Source organism: Crocuta crocuta, unplaced genomic scaffold (assembly GCF_008692635.1).
Source record: "Crocuta crocuta isolate KB4526 unplaced genomic scaffold, BGI_CrCroc_1.0 scaffold180, whole genome shotgun sequence".
NCBI classification, from domain to species: Eukaryota; Metazoa; Chordata; class Mammalia; order Carnivora; family Hyaenidae; genus Crocuta; species Crocuta crocuta.
The window spans coordinates 4,644,978-4,667,060 of record NW_027527549.1 but is presented as its reverse complement, the minus strand read 5'-3'; the positions used below and the strand labels follow the sequence as shown (position 1 = coordinate 4,667,060).

Below are 22,083 nucleotides of genomic sequence, written 5' to 3'. Positions count from 1 at the left end.
TATAAGTATGGCTACTCCAAATTCCTTTTGGCGACCATTAGCATGGTAGATGGTTCTTCATCCCCTTATTTTCAACCTGAAGCTGTCTTTAGGGTCTAAAATGGATTTCTTGTAAATAGCATATAGATGGATCTTGTTTTCTTTTCCATTCTTTTACCCTATGTTTTTGATTGGAGCATTCAGTCCATTGACATTTAGAGTGAGTACTGAAAGATATTAATTTATTGCCATTGTATTGCCTGTAGAGTTGAAGTTTCTGGTGGTGTTCTCTGGTCCTTTCTAGTCTTTGTTGTTTTTGGTCTTTTCTCCCTCAGAGAGTACTCCTTAAAATTTCTTGCAGGGCTGGTTTAGTGGTCACAAACTCCTTTAGTTTTCGTTTGTCTCAGAAATTTTTTCTCCCTCCTTCTATTTTAAATGAAGCCATGCTGGATGAAGAATTCTTGGCTGCATATTTTTCTGATTCAGCACATTGAATATATCCTGCCACTCTTTTCTGGTCTGCCAAGTTTCTGTGGATAAGTTTGCTGTGAACCTGATCTGTCTTCTCTTATAGGTTAAAGACTTTTTTTCCTTTGCTCCTTTTATGATTCTTTCCTTGTCTTTGTGTTTTGTAAAATTAACTATGATATGCCTTGTCAATGGTCAGTTTTTGGTGAATCTAATGGGAGTTCTCTGTGCTTCCTGGACTTTTATGTCTGTGTCTTTCCTCTGGTTAGGAAAGTTTTCCACTATGATTTGCTCACATAAACCTTCTATGCCTTTTTTTCTCCTTCATCTTCTGGGACCCCTGTGGTTTGGATGTTATTCTTTTTTAATGAGTCACTGAGTTCTCTAATTCTTATATTGTACTCTTTTGCCTTAGTTTCCCTCTTTTTTTCTGCTTCATTATTCTCCATAAGTTTGTCCTCTATATCACTGATTCACTGCTCTGCTTCACCCATCCTTGCTGCCATGGCATTCATTCGAGATTGCATCTCATTATAACATTTTTCATTTTGCCCTGACTAGATTTTACTTCTTTTATCTCCATAAAAAAAGGGATTCTACGCTTTTTCAACCCCAGCTAGTATTTTTATTATAGTGATTCTAAATTCTGGTTCAGACATCTTGGTTTTATCTGTGTTGATTAAGTTCCTGGATGTCATTTCTTCCCATTCTTTCTTTTGGGGGAATATTCTTTCATTTCATGATTTTGGAGGGAGAAAAAGAGTTAATTATTTTATTTTATTACATTATTTTTAATATTTAAATAATTAATTTATTTTATTAAAAAATAAAAATAAAAAATTAAGAACAAAAAAATGAAATAAAAGATTCCAGATACTACGTGTATTTTAGTCTGGTTCTTGAAACAAGCTTGATAGAATAGAGAAAAAAAGGAAAGGAAAAGAAAAGGGAAAAAAGAAAAATGAAATTAAAAAAATGAATACAATAAAACAGAATAAAATGAAATGATGAAAGTATATTAGGATTTTTAAAAATTACAAAAAAATAAAAAGTATAGTAGAAAAAATTAAAGAAAAATATTTTTTATTAAAACGGAAAATTAAAAGTTTTCTCTTTCTGAATTCAAGAATAAGAGAAGAAAAGAAAAAGAAAAAATGTGAATAGATGAACCAGCAAACAGGATGAAACACTGTTGAAATTACATCCATTTTCCCCTAGAAGTCAAACTATGAAGAACTTTATAGTCCATAAACTAAGCAGGCGGATAGACTTGTGTTTCTCTGGAATGCAATTGGCACACTCAGATGGGGCTTGGTGTAACGGCTCCATTCTCCACTAGATCGCACTGCTTAGCTTCCTGGGGTGGATCGTTATGTGCATGCACAGGAGGGTTGAAAATGGAGTCACCAAGTACCCAGTCTCTAGTATCAGAACTCTGTGCTCTCGCCCACTGGCAATCAAGAACCTCTCCTTTGTCTCTGGCTTCCGTCCATTCCCCACTTCTACACCATCCACAACCAAGCCATCAACCTGCCACGCTGCACCTCCCTCCCGAATCTCATCTCAGATGTGGCTGTCTCCAAACCTCTCACTTCTGAGGGCCCTGCACTTTCTCCTGCTCCACCACCCTGGGGGAGGGCCTCATTGAGCAATGGCCAGGTGCTGGCCTGCCCCCAGGAACGTTCATGCAACTGCACTACTGTGGATGCCCAGAGACTGTGGCTGGGTGCCAACCCACTCCAGAAAAAGTCCACGTGATAGTGTAGCTGCAGCATTGCAGGGATTATGGTAAAACCCAACACACATCTGGCACCAGGCTTCACCGCCCCTTAATGTCCTTGTTCCAACATCAGCAAATGTGACTGTTCACCAGGGTCCTCTGGGACCCTTGCCTTGTGGGGAGGCCACACCAAATCTACCAAATGTCCTCTCAGCAGGGGAACTACCTCTCCCCGTGTGGCCCAAGGACACTTGAGACCTTCTCCCTTCCCAGGAGCACTCCACCAGGTATCAAGCTGTGGAGTTTCAGACTCTGGGCTCCCCTGTTTGTAGAGTCTTAATGGTATTGAAACCCTTTCCTTTCTCTTTTCCCCTTTCTCCCTGTTTTATTAAATCCTTTATGGGTGTTTCCACCCTTTCTCTTTCTCTCCAGCTGCTTTTGGGGGGGCAGTGCTTTTCCTATACTCCCCCCACTGTCTCTGTCCTCTCTCCATAAGCAAAAACAGCTCCTTACCCTCCATGGCTTCTCTCTCCCCCAGTTTGCCTCTCCGCACTGCATACCTGCCAAGTTCTCTGGTTCAGGTTATGCAGATTGTTGTGTAAATCCTCAGATCAGTTTTCTAGGTGTGCAGGATGGTTTAGGGTTGATCTGGCTATATTTCAGGGAAAAGAGAAGCAAAAAACTTCCATGCTGCTCTGCCATCTTGGCCCCTCCCTCCTGTGTCTAGTATCATTTTAATGGATGAGAAAGAGGAAGTACACAGATCATTAACCTGTGGGTCTTTATCTTTAAAATTTCTTTTATACTCGTAGGTTTAATCAGGTTTTTCTCTTTGTTGGGTCAATTTTAATCATTAGTATTTTTTAATAAGCATCCCCATTTTATCTGTGTTTTAACATCATATAAAGTTCTTTATTCACTGTGTGTTTTAAAGTTTCCTTTGCATCTGGTTGTGTTCCTTTTCTGTGACTGATGTTATTTATTTTACCCTTCTCTTTTCTTGATCATGGTTGTCAGTGGTATATCTTTGTATTGGTCTTTTCAAAGAACTAGCATTTTGTTTCATTGACCAACTCTCTTCTACTTTTTGTTTAATTAAGTTCTTCATTTAACTTTATTATTTCCTTCTTTCTACTTTCTTTGAGTTTATTTTGTATTTCATTTGAATTGAAAGCTTATTTCATTTATTTTCAGGCTTTTTGCTTTACTTAAGGCTACACATTTTCTTTTGGCTATTTCAATCTATTCAGTTCAAAATATTTTAATTTCCACTGTTTGCTGTCAGTTCCTAATTTTATTGTGTTATGGTCAGTAAACATGGTCCGCATGTTAAAAAATGTTTTGTAATTTCCTGAGCTTTCTGTGTGACCTGGTATATGTGGTCAATTCTTTTCTCTATGTGTTTGAAGAGTTGTTATAAATTAGCTCATTTAATCCTTAGAACAACCTATGAAGCAGAAATTATTTTTGTTCCCCGTTTTACAGATAAGGAAACTGAGGCATAAAAAGGTTAAGTAATTGTCCAGTGGTAAGTGTCATAAATTGCTTTTAAACCCAGTCACTCTGAGTGGAAAAGCATTTTGATGGGTTTGCTTTGTTGTCTTCTTTCTTCTAATGTTGCTCATAAACCTGATGTCAATCAGATACTTTTTTCTTTGTAGGTAATCTGTTTTTCTTTCTGGGAGCTATTAGAGTTTTCTCTTAATAATTCATAACACAAGGCTATGTCCAAGTATGGCTTTGTTTCTTTTATCATTGTCATTAATGATCTAAAGTGTTACAATCCGGTTTCCCATTACATTCTGAATAGTATAAAAATTCCTTACACTGGCCCATAAAGGCCCTAAAAATATGGTGGTGTGATCTTTCATCTCATCTCCTGCCTGCCCCCCCAGCCACACACACACACACACACACACCTTGTCATCCATATAGGCCTTCTGGGTTTTCCTCAAATACATTATTTAATTCCACTTTAGCTTTTTTCTCCAACTCCTCTTCCTAGAAACTTTTGCACCCACATGTCTGCTGGGTGGATACTCCTTGTCATTCACTTCCCAGGAGAAATGGCATTCCATAGTCTTTCTCCNTAAGCGAAAGTCGGACGCTTAACCGACTAAGCCACCCAGGCGCCCCTCAACAACTGCTCTTCTTAAAGTAACTTATTTGCTTTGTGTCTTACCTTCCTCCCCTCACTAAAATATAAGCTCCATGCAAGCAGGAACCTAATTCTAACCTTGTTCACCACCATATGCCCAGCACACAATAACCACACCTAACCCACAGCAGACACAGAATATATATTTGCTGAATTAAATATATCCTCGGGATGTCTAGGCGGCTCAGTTGGTTGAGCGTCCGACTCTGGATTTTGGCTCAGGTCTTGATCTCACCGTTGTGAGATGGAGCCCTGCATCAGGCTCTGCGCTGATGGCACAGATCCTGCTTGGGATTCTCTGTCTCCCTCTCTCTGCCCCTCCCTTCCCCCCCCAAATAAACATTTAATAAGTAAATACATATATCCTCAAATACTATTTTTTCTATTAATTTATCCATTTATTAGATGGATGTTGGAACTTCTTATTTTTCCTCCTTGTCTTTTTTAAATGTTCAATCAGTTTTATCTCTTTGGGAATTCTAGCTTCACTTTGAACTAATTCGTTCTTCAATGGGGCCCAGTGTGCTATTGAAGTTTTTTCTCAACAGTAAATGTTTTTAATTTCTAAACTCTCCAATTTCTTTTTACAACTGCCTGTTATTGTCCTTAGTGCATGGATGTAACACATTCCTTTATCCTTCTGAATATTCAAATGTTTATTTTAAAGTCCTTTTCAGATTCCATCATCTTTTACCTCTAGTATACATTTTTATGTATGTTGACTGCTTAGATAAGTACACTCACAGTTGCCTTTTATTACCCCATAACGTTTCTGGAAGACCAGTAGTTTTATTTTATCAGTGAATTTGTAAAAGCTGAAAAGCTCTCTAGAACTTGCAATCATTTTATTTATCTAAGTCTTTCTTATTTTATTCAACTCAACCCCAAACCACAAATGTGTATTAACCACCTGCTGTATTACAGGCACCAGCTGATGACCTCAGTGTGCCTCACACATAAAGGCACCCAATCAAAATACACGTTGATTGAAAAAGTACTTAATAACAGGATGGAAAAAAGTTGAAATATAAGAGGAATGGGATAGAATTTTCCAAGACAGAATATTAGAGTTTGACATTTCAGAGGTAGAATGGTTTTGAGTGGTCTTTTATTATTGGAGTGGGTGCAAGAGACAATCGAAGATAGAAAGTGGAGACATGAGTGGCTCTTTCGAAAGTAAGGAGTTGACAGAGGTGACAGATATGAGGCTATTTTGTTACCCATCTATAGCAGTGGTTTTCAGCAGCAGCTGATTTTGCCTCCTAGGGGACATTTGTCCAGAGATATTTTGGTTGTCACAATTAGGGGGATGCTACTGGCATCAAATGGATAGAGGCCAGGAATACCACTAAACATTCTCCATTGCACAGAACGGAACCCATGACAAGTAACTGTCTAATTCAAAATGTCTTAAGTTCCAAGGTTGCGAAAGTGGGTAAAAGGATGTGAAGTCACAGAGGATGATTGCAGGATTTAAGGTGACAAGAAAAGCCATAATTTAGGTGCCTACCTTGATTACACTTCAACTCCTTTTGTTTACCATGTAAAATTGAACAAACTGTTTAATCTTTCTAGACCTCAGTTCCCCCATACAAAGGAGACTGTTACCCTTAACTGATCTCACCATCCATCATTATCTTGAAGAAGGAATGAGGACTTGACTTGAACACCCATTCTTCCCACTCAGTAGTCTTGGGCTTGCACAAGTCACTAACTTCACTCACCCTAGCTCTTCCTCTGTAAAAATTAAGATAATCCCTACTCCACAATGTTGCCATGATGCTTAAATGAGATAATGTATGAGAGGCTGCCCCATACAGTACTTGGCACATTGTAGGCACTCAATAAATACTTACTGAATCCAAAGGTTTTGTGAGCAGTTTTGAGTGCTTTAAGAGAAAGAGCAAATCATTAAGAAAAAAAATTCTCGGGGTGCCTGGGTGGCTTAGTCGGTTAAGCGTCCGACTTTCGCTTAGGTCATGATCTCGCGGTTCGTGGGTTCGAGCCCCGCGTGGGGCTCTGTGCTGACTGCCAGCTCAGAGCCTAGAGCCTGTTTCAGTCTGTGACTCCCTCTCTCTGTAACCCTCCCCTGCTCACGCTGTCTCTCTCTCTCTCCTAGAAATAAATAAAACATTTATAAAAAAAAAAAGAAAAAAATTCTCATATTGTTATTTTGATTTCTGTCTTAGTAAATTTTCCTCTTTACCATTTGTGTTTCATGTTATCTATTTTAACACAGGCATTAAAATTGTATCTACTTTAGTGCCTGGATTATAAACACTTTCCCTTTTTTTTTTTTTTTTTTACAAATAGTTTATTGTCAAATTGGTTTCCATAACACTTTCCCTTTTGTTTCGGTAATCATTGCTAGTTACACTGCCACTTTGTGTCGATGCTGTAGGATGCTGCACGTTATCTGCAGAAACCAAACTGCCTTGTTCTTACTGGATCAGTAAAGAGCTGACCGTTAAGCTGAATCCTCCCACCTATTCATTTTAACAGGTCGTGGCAACTGAAGAAGACCTTGCCCCGCCCAGTCTGGTGCAGCCGCGGACCAGAGCAGATGGGTTGGACCATAGAATCGCAGCTCATATTGTGTCCATCCTGCCCTCCCTCTGTCTCACGGAGAGGGAGAGAAAGGTCAGACGGCATGAGCTATCCAAAGGGTTTGCATGCTTTGAGAAAGTATGGATTCTCAGGGGTGCCTGGGTGGCTCACTCGTTAAGTGTCCAACTTCAGCTCAGGTCACAATCTCACAGTTTGTGGGTTTGAGCCCCGCATCAGGCTCTGTGCTGACAGCTCAGAGCCTGGAGCCTGTTTCAGACTCTCTGTTTCCCTCTCTCTCTCTCTCTCTCTCTCTCTCTCTCTTTGCCCCTCCCCCACTCGTGCTCTGTTTCTCTCTGTCTCTTAAAAATAAATAAATGTTACCAAAAATTTTTGAAAAAAAGTATGGATTCTCTTTTTAAGTCAGTATATTTCCATTTGAATAGAATCTCCATGAAATATTCTTATCTGAAGAAGAAAATGAAAGCAGAGCAGTGCCCAAAGGCCCTCTCCTCTTGAACTACCATGATGCACATGCCCACAAGAAGTACGTACTGAAGGTAATAATAATCAGATTATCCCGAGGCGAAGTGATGCAAGAAAGCCCATTTGTAATTATTCAGTTGAAGAAATTGCAGTTAGATGGTTTTACCAATGCTGATTAAAAGTAACATCCAAAGTGCTTGCAAAGTGAGACATCAGAAAATAGAGACACAGAAGGGAACAAAGAAAACTTGCCTAATTATAAAGGTCCAATTAACCATTGATTGATTATGAGTGCACCAGGGCACCTGGGTGGCTCAGTTGGTTAAGTGTCTGACTTCAGCTTAGGTCGTGATCTCGTGGTTTGTGAGTTAGAGCCTCTGCGCTGACAGTGCAGAGCCTGCTTGGGATTCTCTCTTTCCCTCTCTCTCTGCCCCTCCCCACTTGTGCTCTGTCTCTGTCTCAAATAGGTAACCTTTTTTAAACTTTGATTTTGAGTACACCAAATTCACGTTAAAACCTTATAGTTATTGGCTTTAAATATCTCACTAATGTGCAAAACTAGTGAAGGCCAAAGAAGACTCCCAGAAGGGAGAGATGAATATATATGAGACCTTGGCAGCTTGACACAGCCAATGAAGAATCCATCATTTCCGTGCACCAGGAACCTCTGGCAAAGTGTGAACGAGCTTTTTTTTGACCTTCAGCAAAATACCAACAGTTTGTCTTCCCCAATTACCATTGATTTCCCCCGTTCCCAAATAATGAGAGCGAAGGTATCAGGTTTTGCCTTCTCCATATGCATAAGGCACTTGACAGCTTACCCTAATGTCTTCTGTCATGTTGCTCTTTTTCATCAGGACCAAAGGAATTTTGACCCAGTTCAAATTGAGCAGGAGATGCAGTCCAAGTTGCCACTGTGGGAATTCCTTAAATTCCCTCTGCCTCCGCCGTGGAACAGCACGAAACGTCTAGCTACAATTCATGAGCTCATGCACTTCTGTACAAATGGTGAGTAATATTCTTTGTCTTAGCTTCGACCCATTCACTGATGGTCAAATGTGCTTCTTAAGATTACATCCTGATTTGCACAACACATTTTGATTACTTAAAGACCGTACAGAGGCTGAGGTGGGTGTTTTGATTTTCTTACCTTGAATAGCATCGTTAGCAATAGCATGATAGCTGTGATGCACAATGTTCTTCAGGTTGATACACTGGGTTCTTTCCACCACGTTTCCATGGCAAGAATAATCTGTTCCTTTCTTCCTTCTCCCCGCTCCCTACCCCCATGTCCCCCTCCTTGGCATCACTGGAGAAGACATGGTGATCCCTATCTGAGGTAAGAGCACAGAGTAGGGAGCCCCCTGGCGATGTGGTTCTGAGAGCGTGTCCATTCAGATTAACTTCCTCTCACAAGGGGAGGGGCCATTTTATGCCCTTGGAGGTAATTTCGAGAATCTAAAATCAGCTTCTCATTGCAGAATTCACTGAGATTCCAGACAAGCTCATTTCCTTAAAAATCTTTATTTCCACTTGAGGTAATCTGCAGATATATTCCTACTTATAAGAAGGAATATGAAATCACATAGATACCTTCATTCAACAAGAAAGCATTTGACACAGAGAAAAGCACCTCTGTTTCTCTCCTTAAGCAAATCGTGAAATGTTTTCATCTCGATTTCTTCTTTAACTTTTAAGTAAGCCTAATAACAGAGAAAAAAACCAAATTCTTGTGAATACTGCCATGCCATGTCCTCATGGAAAAGTAGGGTGTAGCCAACTGGTTTGGGTACGTGGAGACTGTTGTTGACATAACCACTCTCTTCCTGATGTTCCTGAGAACACCTGTCCTTGGCCTCTGTCCTGCCACACTCCACCTCCCCTACTGCCTGTAGTCTGACTCCATTGTCTCTCTACCTCATCCTACACACAGCACAGAATTCTTGGGTCTGTCGCCGCCTTTGCAACTTCATACATATCCCTCCCACAGGTTTCATCCCAAACCCTTTCTCCTCTTCTCTTCCCTCCTTCGGTACTTCATACTCAACAGATCCAAAACCAAACTCTTGACTCCCGCAAATTTCTCCCCTCACAGTCTTCCTTATTTCAGTAATGGCAACTATTTTCTTCCAAAACCTTTCAAGTCATCCCTGATTCCTCTTTTTTTCTTATGCCCCATGGCCAATCCCACCACATCCCTCACTGATACCAGCCCAGTCCACCATTGCTTCTCACTTGGGCTATGTCAATAGATTTCCAGTTGGTCTACAGCCTTTCGCCTTTTTACCTGGCCTTTTCCTCATGCAACCATTGGAATCATCCTTCTAAAATGTTAGTCAGACCATGTGCCCTCTTAACTCAAGATTCTCTAGCAGCCACCCATGTAACTCAAAGTATAATTGAAACTGTTCTGCCACCCACATTTTGAGCTCATCACCTGTCAAGCTCTCATTGTTCCACTCCATTCTATCTACGTTGACCTCACTGTGATTCCTTGAACATGTTGGTCACCCCGCTGCCTCAGGATCTTTGTACATACTCTTCCTCCTGTGTCTATCACTTTTTCTCCCAGATATTCACAGGACTTGCTCTCTCACTTGTTTCATATTTTTGCTTAATTGTTCAGAGGGTTTTTCTCTGAATACCTTATAGAAAAAAGAAGCCCCTCCCCAATCGCTGTCCCTTCTTTTCCCCTCACCTGGCTTTATCCATCTTATCATCTCTGATATGGTATATGCTTATCTGTTTACCCTGTTTCCCATCACCAGAATGGATACTCCATGAGATGAGGAGTTCACTTCATAGTTTACTGCTGTGGTCCCAGCTTTTACTGTAATCCTTGACAACTAATGTGTGCTCAAAAGATATTTGCAAAATAAATGAATGAGGAAACTTTCCTTAGTTCTGTAACTTTTACCTCTTCCCTGGTTCTCTTCTGAACTTCCTCATGATTTTTCCAGAAGAACTGTGTCCTTAGTTCTACTGGAGAAAAGTGGAGGTTACCCCAGAATCACTGATCTGTCACAATCATTTTACTTTTCCTCATTGAATCCCATGATTATTTGCCAATACCTACCTCCTACCCCTCTAGTTTGAACTTCTAAAGTTCAAGAACACAAGAACCAAATCTTTTCTTTGAATCCAAGGCACCTATGATGAGGCCTAATACATAGAAAACAAAAAACAAATGAGTGAGCAGGTAAGTGAGTGAGTGAGTAAGTGAATAGATGAATAAATACTGTAAGAGAATAAAAGCACAAGTGGATAGGGCCAGTTGAAAGCTGATAACCTTTGAAGTACAATTATTATTTTCATCCACCAGTTCAAGTGGGTGAAAAGAGGCCTTTTCTGAGCCCTTAAGGATCAATAAAACCTACTGAATATAACAGCATTTGTTAGACACAAGTGAGTAGTTTTTTGTTGCTCTTCCAAATTATAATAGTAGCAAAGGTGCTTTTGCTTAAAAATGATAAGTTTTAGGGGCACTTGGGTGGCTCAGTCAGTTAAGCATCGATTTTGGCTCAGGTCATGATCTCACAGTTTATGAGTTTGAGCCCCACATTGGGCTCTGTGCCGACAGCTCAGACCCTGGAGCCTGCTTTGGATTCTGTGTCTCCCTTTCTCTCTGCTCCTCTCTCCCTCATGCTCTGTCTCTCTCTGTCTCTCAAGAATAAGTAAATGTTAAATTTTTTTTAAAGTAATAAGTTTTAGACATATTCAACCAATATGGTGCCCTGGAGAATCCATGTGAACTCATATTAATACTAATACACCTAACACTGATTAAGCTATGAAGCAGTTTGTGAACATTATCTTGGTAGATTGTATCTTGACTGTGCAGCCTTCTCATTATTAGGTACTATTGATACTTGTTGCAGAATTGTGGAGCCCATGTTTAAAGTCAGTCAACACCCATCATGATATGACTGCCTTGTCGTTGCAGTGGACAGGCCCCCTGCGTGCCCCTACACCAGCCCCTACAACGTGGTAATAAGGGCATCTTTAGCAACATAGTTCTGCTTTCTTACAGATATCTTGAGCTGGAATGAAGTAGAACGGGCCTTCAAAGTGTTTACTTTCGAGAGCCTGAAACTCTCTGAGGTTAATAAAGAAGGAATTCTGATGCCTTCTGAGATGATGTATGGAACAGATTCTGCGAAGTTCAACATACCCTGGGACAACCCGGCCAGATTTGCTAAACAGCTAAGGCAGCAATACATCATGAAAATGAACACTCAACAGGCCAGACCCCAAACAGGTACCGTGGATGGGGGGAACAAAAAGCATTCTTCCATTCTATGAATGTTGGTTTCTCTAGCATTGTGTCTAATGGATTCTCTTTAAACCAACTAGATACTGAAGCCAAAGACAGAATTTTATTTGTGGCTCAGAACTGGCCAATGTTGGTGCAAGTGGATGAGGTCGGTGGAGAACCTTCAGATCCTAGTCGGTCTGCGTCTAACAAAGTGAAGCAGTCTGACCCAAACAGTAGGGAACCTGATAATATAGAGCTGTCAGGGCGGGAGAGCAGCTTGAAGACTCAGCGCCAGTCTGGGCCTTCAGGTGAGAGAGAGAGAGAGAGAGAGAATATGTGTGTAGACACTGTTATAGAATGCATTAATCTGAAAAATGATTCAAGAAACATTAACACTCATACGTGGAATTTAAGAAGCACAACAGATGAACATAGGGGAAGGGAGGGAGAAAATAAGGTAAAAACAATGAGGAAGGCAAACCATAAGAGACTCTTAAATACAGAGAACAAACTGGGGGTTGCTAGAGGGGTGTTGGGTGGGGGGATGAGCTAGATGGAGGATGGGCATTAAGGAGGGCACCTATTTGGATGAGCACTGGGTGTTATATGTAAGTGATGAATCACTGGGCTCCACTCCTGAAACCAGTACTACTGTACGTTAATGAACTTGAATTTAAAGAAATAAATTTAAAATTAAAAAAAAAGAAATGTTATCTAAATTTAAATGCCTCCTTGTTTCAGTTGAAAGACTATTTAATATCTAAGTTATTTCATTAATTAAATTTTGCTACTGAGTGAGTTCTTGTTATTTCAGTCCTTATTTTAAAATATCCTAAGGCCTGTAAGTCCACTCTTAGTAAATATAGTAAGGTGAACATAATTAAACTTTCCTCATTAGTACTTCATAGGGCTATTGTGATTATATGAAAAATTACTTAAAACTCACCTGCAATAAGAGTGTGAACTTCCCACTACAGAGCTTGGTACAAAATCAATGCTCAGTGAAGAACACTGATTTCCTTTCTCTCCTCCTTATAGCTCAGGTTATGTCTCTTATTCTAGAATATTGCATCATAGGGGCACCTGGGTGGCTCAGTCAGTTAAGCTTCTGACTTTGGCTCAGGTCATGGGTTCAGGTCATGATCTCACAGTTTGTGAGTTCAAGCCCTACATTGGGCTCTGTGCTGGCAGCTCAGAGCCCAGAGCCTGCTTTGGATTCTGTGTCTCCTTCTCCCTCTGCCCCTCCCCTGCTTGTGTTCTTTCTCTCTCTCAAAACAAATAAATAAACATAAAAAAAAAGAATGTAGCATCATAAATGTTGTTACATTAAGAAGCAAAGGAAATGGTTAGGCTAAGTTTACTGAGCTATTTTATGCATAGCTGTCAGATTAACCACTTAAAATACAGCTGTTAAGTTCTTGCTTACAACCTTCAAAGCCTCCTTACTAACAGAACCCAGTTCTTTGGCCTGCTATACCATGCTTCTCCAGTAGTACCAAATTACTTTTCCAAAACCTTTTCCACTTTTTTGCTTTTGCTCACTTATCCCATGCTCTAGCCAAACAGAATTAGACTCTATTTCCTCTACACAGCCTGCTGTTTTCAATCTGTGTCTTTTCTCCACAATACCCTTCACCTAGAGCTTTCTTGTTTATTACAATTAGGTTTCCATGGAACCTCCATGAAGCTTTGTTAGTTGTGTCCAGCTAGAAATGGCTCCCTTAGCATTCCCACAGTCACAATTAATCTGTGCTTCCTTTATAGCATTAGTTACCATTTCCTACTACTAATTACAGTTATTATATGTCTGTATCAAGTTTCCATAATACTACAGCTTCTTAAAGGTCACAGGTATGCTTATCTTAACAATATTAACTAGAGGTTCCTCGGTGGCCCCGTCGGTTAAGCATCCGACTTTGGCTCAGGTCATGATCTCACTGTTCCCGAGTTCGAGCCCCGCATCGGGTTCTGTGCTGACAGCTCAGAACCTAGAGCCGGTTTCAGATTCTGTGTCTCCTCTCTCTGTGCCACTTCCCTGTTTGTGCCTGGTCTCTTTCTCAAAAATAAATAAACATAAAAAACTTTTTTAAAACATTTAAAAATATTAACTATATGCTGGACCATAAAACAAGCCTCAGCAAAATTTCACAGAATCAAAACCACAGAGTATATTCTCATACCACAGTGAAATTATGGTGGACATTAGTTACAAAAAAAAAATAATGGGAAAATATCTAAAATTTCAAACTAAGAAATACACTTCTGTATAACACCTCACTCAGTGAAAAAGTCACAATAGAAATTAAGAAATATTTCAAGTTGAACAGTAATGAAAATACTGAATATCAAGATTTCTTAATGCAGCTAAAGCAAGAGATACTCAGAAGTTCACAGCTTTAAATGAATACATTTTTTAAAAGACAGCTAAAAATTAATTAACTAAACATTAGCCTCAAGTTTTTAGATAAAGATAAACAAAATAAATCCAAAGAAAGTAGAAGGAAGAAAATAAAATAAGAGTAAATTATCAAGATATAAACTATAGATGTAACAGGGAAGAACAAATAATAAAACTGTGTGGTTCTTTGGAAAGACTTTTAAAATTTATAAATTATTTTTTTTAGAAAAGGCTGACCACATAAAAAGTCAGCATAAATAACAATATTAGGAACAAAACCATATCAGGAATAAAAATTGTCAGGAATAAAGAAACAGACTTCCTTCTGATCCTACAGAAATGTAAAAGGAATGAGGATATAAACAACTTTATTCCCCTAATCTAAAAATGAAACAAGCAAATTACTAGAAAAGTATATCTTACCAAAAGTGACTCAAGAAGAAATAGTGTTGTAATCATTTAAATAAATAAAATCAATAATTAACAATCCTCCAGGGTGTCTGGGTGACTCAGTCAATTGAGTGTCCAGCTCTTGGTTTCAGCTTAGCTCATTATCCCCAAGGTCATGGGATTGCACCCCACATGCTTAGCATGGAGACTGCTTAAGATTTTTTTTCTCTCTCTCTCTCTGCACCTCTCCCCAGTTTGTGCTCTCTTTCTCTCTCTCAAATAAAAAGAGATGACAGATAGATAGATAAAAATAAATAAATAAAAATATAAAAATTCCCCCAAATAGGACATACCCAACCCAAATAATCTTATTTACTAGTGACACCAAACATTCAAAAAAAGAAATAATTTTGATCTTAAAAATTATTCCCACAAATAAAGAAAAAGTGTATCCTCCCCTACTCATTTTAGGAAGCTAGCATAAACCTTATAATACAATTTTCAATAATAGTACTACAAAATAAAATTATAAATCAAACTGATTCATGAACATAGATGCAAAAATCCTGAATAAAGCATATGTAAGCTGATCTAGCAATATACAAAATGATAATAATACATCACAAACAAATCATTTTTATAACAGGAACAGAGAAAAAACATACATTAAAAAATTAAAATCGATATAATTTATCAATTAACATACTAATGAGAAAAATTATATAATCATTCTCAATAGATGCAGAAAAAGCTTAAAACTATAGAAATTCATGGAAAAAATCTCAGCAAACTATCAATAGGAGGAAAATTTTTCTACCTTGTAAAGTTTATTCTTAAATTACTACAACAAACATTGCATATCAAGATCAAAAGTTGAAAGATTTCCGGACCCCAGGAAGCTATATACTATAAACACTTGTATTCAGTGTTACACTGGAGATGCTAGCCAACTCAGTAAGGCAAGAAAAAGAGATGAGCGTGTAAGATTTGAAAAGGAAGAAACAAAACTGTTACTATTTGTAAATATTATATATGTAGAAAACCCAAAATGATCCACACACAAAAAAATCAGGATTAATATGATAGTTTAACAAGGAGGTCATGTTTATAAAAAGGCCACACATAATATGTCTGCACTGCTGGGACTTTTCTTTATATTCATTATACTAAGCATTTCTGTTCTATGTACTTCTCTGTGTTATAATTCATAATTTTAAAAAGCATTAAACAAAAGTGGTCAGTGCCACAAGAGAGCAGATGTTAAGTCAGTATTTTTTAAAACATTTACTTATTTATTTTGTGAGGGAGAGAGAGAATCCCAAGCAGGCTCCATGCTGTCAGTACAGAGCCTAACGCAGGGCTTGATCTCACAAGATTATGAGATCATGACCTCAGCCAAAATCAAGAATTGGACAGTTAACCAACTGAGCCCCCAGGAGCCCCAAGTCAGTATTGACTGAATAGTCATCTTGTCATTTTCGTTTACTTAGATGAGGGTAAAAGATAGAGTAGAATTAGGGAAAATCTGATTGCCAATTAGTAGAACAGTTAAGTGAGGGTGAGGGGGACAGAGGAAGGGAGGAGACAACATTTATTTAATAATGCCCTGCTATATTCCAACCACTGTGCTAAGACATTTTACATATATTAACTAGTATTTGATTTAAACCTCAAGTCTACGAGTAAGATACTCTTATCCCAATTCTAAAGACAAGGAGTTGAAGACCAGAGGGATTAAGTAACTTGTTCAACTACATACAAGTAAGAAGTCAGGATTCCAACAGACCGCTAACTCTAAACAAATGCTTCCTCCACTGTGTCTTGTGGCTTCCTCAGTTCCAGAAATTTCTTGTCTAGGGGCTTAGCCATACTCATGGTCTCTTCTTCATGCTGATCCTTAACCTGATTTTGTTACTGTTGGGTCTTCCCAAAATGGTTGATTTCCGATTTCTCTGTTCTAAGTACCCTTACATATTAGCCTAGCTCACAAAAATAATGAAGCCAAATGAATTAACCTGGAACGTTATGGCATTAGTGCATCCTGTGGGAATGTAAATGTACAACAGAGAAGTTGTTTTGTGTTAATATGGATTCAGAATAAGCCAGGAGAGATATAAATCTTGAGGGGTTTTTTCTTTGTGTTCTGTTCTTTCCTTTCGAAGATCAACTGGTGTATAGTTTTCTTCAGGCAACTTTTGCCACCTGGTGGTCAGACCATGTAAATTGGCATTCCAAATCCTGGAGGAAAATAGATGATTTGAGCAACTCTAAATCTCTGGGGCTAAAAATGCTATAATGGATAGTGTATCCTAGAGATAGAGCAATCTGGAGAGCTGAACCCCCACAACCTGTAAAGGATCCTATAAGATGTATATTAACCCTCATCAAGGAACTGTTAGACATGGGACAGTGGCTGAGGCTTGGTGCCCCTCCATGGCTGCGGTGTCTAAGGGAATTTGTTGTTGATCATGCATTTCCCCTCTGACTCTGAATCATACTTCTAAAGCAGCCACTTAAAATCATTTTGAACAAGGCAGAAATTGTTCATGTATTTCCTGAAAAACCATCTTAGCTTCAAATGCATATAAAAACCTGTTCCTGGATTTGAAGGGCTGAATATTTGTGCTTTTCTTAACCAAACACTGGATTTCCATCTGAGACTGTTTTTGAACTTGACAGGGCCTATTGGATATTTATGAAAAACCTGTGAGTTGATAACCGTGGGTCTATGGGTTTAGATGTGCCCTCGATGCTTGTTGGGTGTTTTTTTAATAAAGTAACTGCTTTGCAGAGGGATCTTGTTATCTCTAAAGTAAAACAGATTAGGAAAGCTGTTTTTCAAAGGGATGAGAAAGCATCCATTTCCAGATGTGTCAAAAACTACTGAATCACACTGTCAAAGGATTATGGGGCTGAAGGCAGAATCAGAAAGAAAGAAAAAAATGATTTTTACTCTACTATTAAATAAAGAGTTCAGATTCGTTTTAGAATGTTCTTTCCTTTGACAAAATAACTGATGCACAATTTTTTTAGAACATATTTTCTAAACTAGAGACTTTTTCTGCTGGATCCTTAGACACAGGAGGGAATATCAAATCTCCCGGAAATCTGGCAGACCACAGAATAGAATAATTTTTATTCCACAGATTTCATATCAATTGCTTCAGGGACGCGAGGGACATCATGGTCTATTTAGAGTTATAGTTGGCCTGAGTTTTCTCTTGAGTAGATGTATTTATATAAATACTGAACTGAATTGACTTTATAGTTTTCCTCTAAATCAAAATGGAACATTCATGCCGTCACCTCCACCAGCCCAAGGCAAGATGAAGCTAGTAGCGAAAATGTAAGTAGCTATGCTCCTAAAAGAAAGAAAAACATCGGTCTGTCCTTGGTAGGCATGATTAACTACTGCTAGAAGTGTAAATACACTTCTCTTCACCACAGAATGAAGTTGAATCTTATGCTTACCCCAAAATAAGCTTTTGTTTTGAGTTTCTTCCACAGTTCTTCTCTCTCTCTGTGGCTTTAGATACATTTCCAGTTTTATTATATGATACAGAACTTCCTCATTCAATCAACACAAACTACTGAAGTCCTACTGTGTGCTGGGCACTTGGGGTACAGTTACGGAAAATAAGATCAAGTTCTTATTCTCCAGGAATTCCCTTCCAAGATGGAGAGATAGACACAAATAAATATTATCAGACACTAGTAGATGGGACGATTAAAAATACGACAAGGTAAAGGGCAGAAAAGTGCTTAAGGAGATGACATTGAAGCAACACTATGAATGAAGTAAAGGTTTGAACCAAGTGATTATCTAAAAGCAAAGCATGACAGAACAAAGGCAAGTGCAAAAACTTTAAGTCGCAGCAAACAACCCAGAGAGTCTGGAGAGGAAAGAGCAAACGCGAGTGGAAGAGATGTGTTTGGAGAGTGAAGGTGGGACCATAAAAAGCCAGGTTGGCTCAGTTACCCAGCAGCGTCCCAAATATATTATCACAAGATCCATCACCCACTCCATTTCTTTGGTCAAACTGGGGGGAATATGCTATATAGTTTATCCATTTCTTTTTTTAAATTTTTAATGTTTTATTTATTTCTAAGAGAGAGAGAGACAGCATGAGCAGGGGAGGGTCAGAGAGAGAGGGAGACACAGAATCTGAAGCAAGCTCCAGGCTCTGAGCTGGCTGTCAGCACAGAGCCCGATGCGGGGCTTGAACCCATGAACTGTGAGATCATGACCTGAGCCGAAGTCAGACGCTCAACCGACTGAGCCAGCCAAGTGCCCCTAGTTTATTCATTTCTATATGAGAGATTCGGAATCACAAGAGCTATAGTTTAATCAGTCAATATTTGCAACTCATAAAGATAAAGGTACCTTTTCAGAAGTGAGGGAAAGAATCTGAAGGCAGGATTATCTGATAGGATTTAGGAATGTATCACAGAGGAAGCTGGGTTCTATTCCAAGGGTTTAGTATAACTTTTCCAGGTAGACACTGATTTAGAATTATTGACACAAACACCTTTTTGGAGGTATGAAGCATGCCTTTCAGGAATTACCTTTTCAGCACAGAAACATAGATCATATGGGCAACAAAAAGGCCCAGCACTGACAAAGGCAAGAACAAAGCCAAAACACAACTGGATGTTGGTGTCTTTGATTTACAGAACAGACCACGAACAATGAGATCAAAGATGAAGCAGTCACAAAGGCTGATCCTCTTGAAAAGGTAAGGAATTGTTTTCCTATCAGTGTAGATACAAGTAAGATGATCTGAGAAAACTGTGACCCAGAGTAACACACACACACACACACACACACACACACACACACACACACACACAAAGGAGATGCTTAGCAGAAGGAAGGGGATTACTCAGACATCCTCAGACTAGCTCCAGCTGGAGAGAAAGGAGTTAATTTCACTAGCGGCTTAAGCAAAACTTCCAAGCTCCATGCTCCTCTCTAGACAGTGTGGCTTGGCAACCTCACAAACACCTGCTGACCATACAGCCATGTAGAACTAATGCTGTCTTGAAGTGAGTTCAGAAAACCTGCCTATAATTGCTAACAGGACTCAGAAGAGTATAACCTAACAATAAAAATATTTAGATTATGTTGCCCATAAAAAAAAAAAAACTCAAAGGCATACTCTTTCTGGCAACAGCTCTCCTAAAATGTTGCCATATGGATTTATACATATGCAGATTTCCCCAATTAGATGGAGGACATGCTGGTTAGTTGATGGAGTCCGAGAAGGCTCCGTTTGGAGTTGGACAAATTAAAGCTGAAATTGTACTCCTATGATTTTTTAGAAACCCAAGAAGATGACTGTGGAAGCAGAGTTAGAGGACATAAGGAAAACGCAACAACGCAGTCTAATGGACTGGAGTTTCACTGAACATTTTAAACCGAAAGTTCTGCTTCAGGTATCAGTGGACTGTGAGTCTCCAGGAGGTGGCTGATCAGGTCTGGGGAGTTGTGGTATGATTTAGAACGGTTCACTGCTAGGTCACTCTCTCAGATCCAGTTCTGATCAATTTTCCCATTTACTTCATCTATAAAATGAATGTATTCCCAGATCGAGCTACACATGCCCAGGGAATCTCCATCCAAAGGGATGTTTTTATAAAATCTTGTAAGAGAGGAAATAGACATGACTGGTGCACATATTTTCTAAGAACAAAAGTAAGGCATGATGGGAAAGCAGTCTTATTTTTCCCATATTGCCTATCAGTTCTACGAAGTTTTCACTACATTTCAAAGTATTTTCTGATGCAATTTACAGGTCAATGGAAACTGCTAGTGTTTATTGAGCACTTACCCTTATGCTAGCAATGATTAATATTATTTGCTCATTTAATCCTTTGAAGTAGAAACCTATGTAAATAATAGGAAATTGAGACACCTTGACCAAGAATAACTTTTGCTTAAGGTCGCATGGCTGGCAACTGAGAGAAACAGCATATAAACCCAAGAAATCTGGCCCCAGAACTTTTGTTCATGCAAAATAACAAGTAACCTTACATTTTCTGTGTATACATTTTATGCAAAAACTTGTACTTGCTTTTGCTTTACCTTTTTAATTTTAACTCTACTGACATCGAAGTTTTACATACACACATTTTTAAAAGTACTTATTTAGAGAGAGAGCTCACGCATGCGAGGGTAGGGAGGAGCAGAGAGAGAGAATCCCAAGCAGCCTCTGCCCTGTCATGAAGAGCCTGCTGGGGGCTTGATCTCATGAGCCGGGAGATCAAGAGCTGAGCATTTAACCGACTGAGCCACCCAGGAGCCCCTACCTCCACACAGTTTTAAAGCCAGGAAGTTCTATAAAGAGTCTTATGAAAAATAGCAGCCCCCTCCCCACCCCTGTGCCTAAATTCTTGGAGGTAAAAATCTTCAAGACATTTACAGGTTTCTTGCTACCTAACTCAGTCTCCTCTAATAACAAGTATATTTTGTTTAGTTTTAGTTTTGGTCGGGCATCGCCATCAACTGATTCTCTCTTGAGAAAATAGCTGCCAACCCCCATCTGGTGTGTACATGTGCATGTGAACACACACACACACAACTACACACTCACTCATATACTCCTATACTCACACTAACACTTCTTGCCATTCTCTAACACTATTAACTATATCATCATTTTTGTTTCACTCAATATTTAATATTTACTTAATTTCATTTTTATAAATGTTATTCATAGCTGAACTATGTACTACTCAATGATTATGACATTTTTTTCTTGATACTATTTCTTGATATTCTTTCTTGATACTATTTTTGTTTTCCTTGGAGTTTGTCTTCCAGTTATTTTTTCCTTTGTCTAGTTTACTATGCATTTATATTACTCCTCCCCACACTCTGCACCAAAGAGTAAAATCTCCTCTCAATCCATTAAACTGCACAGGCAGTCTATCAGTTTTATCGTCTAAGCCACATCTCTCCCGTGTGCTCTGAACTCGCACTTGCCCTCCAGGCCTGCTTCACAGCTGTGGCCCTGGGAACTTCGTTCCTTATGATCCTGGTCACATCCTTGGCCTCTCTTTCCAGTCAGACACTCCAGTTTCTGAGTCACATGTCCTATTCTTTCTTGAGTTACTCCCTTTTTGCAGGGAACAATCACTTCTAATTGCATTCTGAATTAAAACACATGGCAGGTAAATTTGGGGGGCATTGGATGTGTGAAACCATCTTAATTCTACCCTTACATTTGAGTGACAGTTAGCTTTACATAAAATGCTCCGTCAGAAAGCATTTTCCCTCCACATTTTCTTAAAATTTTTTTAATGTTTTATTTATTTCTGAGAGAGAGACAGCATGAGCAGGGGCGGGTCAGAGAGAGAGAGAGGGAGACACAGAATCTGAAACAGGCTCCAGGCTCTAAGCTGTCAGCACAGAGCTTGACGCGGGGCTTGAACCCATGAACCATGAGATCATGACCTGAGCCGAAGTCGGATGTTCAACCCACTGAGCCACCCAGGCGCCCCTCCCTCCACATTTTGAAGGCACTCCTTGTCTTGTAGCTTCTTGTGTTGTCCTTGAGAAAAACAACAATGAAATTTTTGTTCCTGATCAGTTGTTTGAGTCTGTTTTTTTGTTTTGTTTTGTTTTTTGTTTTGGGGTGGATTTTTTTTGTTTGTTTGTATTTTGGGGGGTTTTTTTGGTCTGG

At 39.1% G+C, this 22,083-nt stretch overlaps 1 protein-coding gene across 1 annotated transcript in view; it reads left to right on the top strand.

Annotated features, from left to right (window-relative positions):
• SPAG17 (sperm associated antigen 17) overlaps window positions 1–22,083 on the top strand; it is a 234,340-nt gene that overhangs the window by 93,908 nt on the left and 118,349 nt on the right. Inside the window, exons 11-17 of the mRNA XM_077767475.1 lie at window positions 6,828–6,965; window positions 7,316–7,429; window positions 8,213–8,363; window positions 11,386–11,613; window positions 11,709–11,918; window positions 19,073–19,134; window positions 19,721–19,834. Coding sequence (XP_077623601.1) covers window positions 6,828–6,965; window positions 7,316–7,429; window positions 8,213–8,363; window positions 11,386–11,613; window positions 11,709–11,918; window positions 19,073–19,134; window positions 19,721–19,834 — 1,017 coding nt within the window. The remainder of the gene's footprint in view (window positions 1–6,827; window positions 6,966–7,315; window positions 7,430–8,212; window positions 8,364–11,385; window positions 11,614–11,708; window positions 11,919–19,072; window positions 19,135–19,720; window positions 19,835–22,083) is intronic.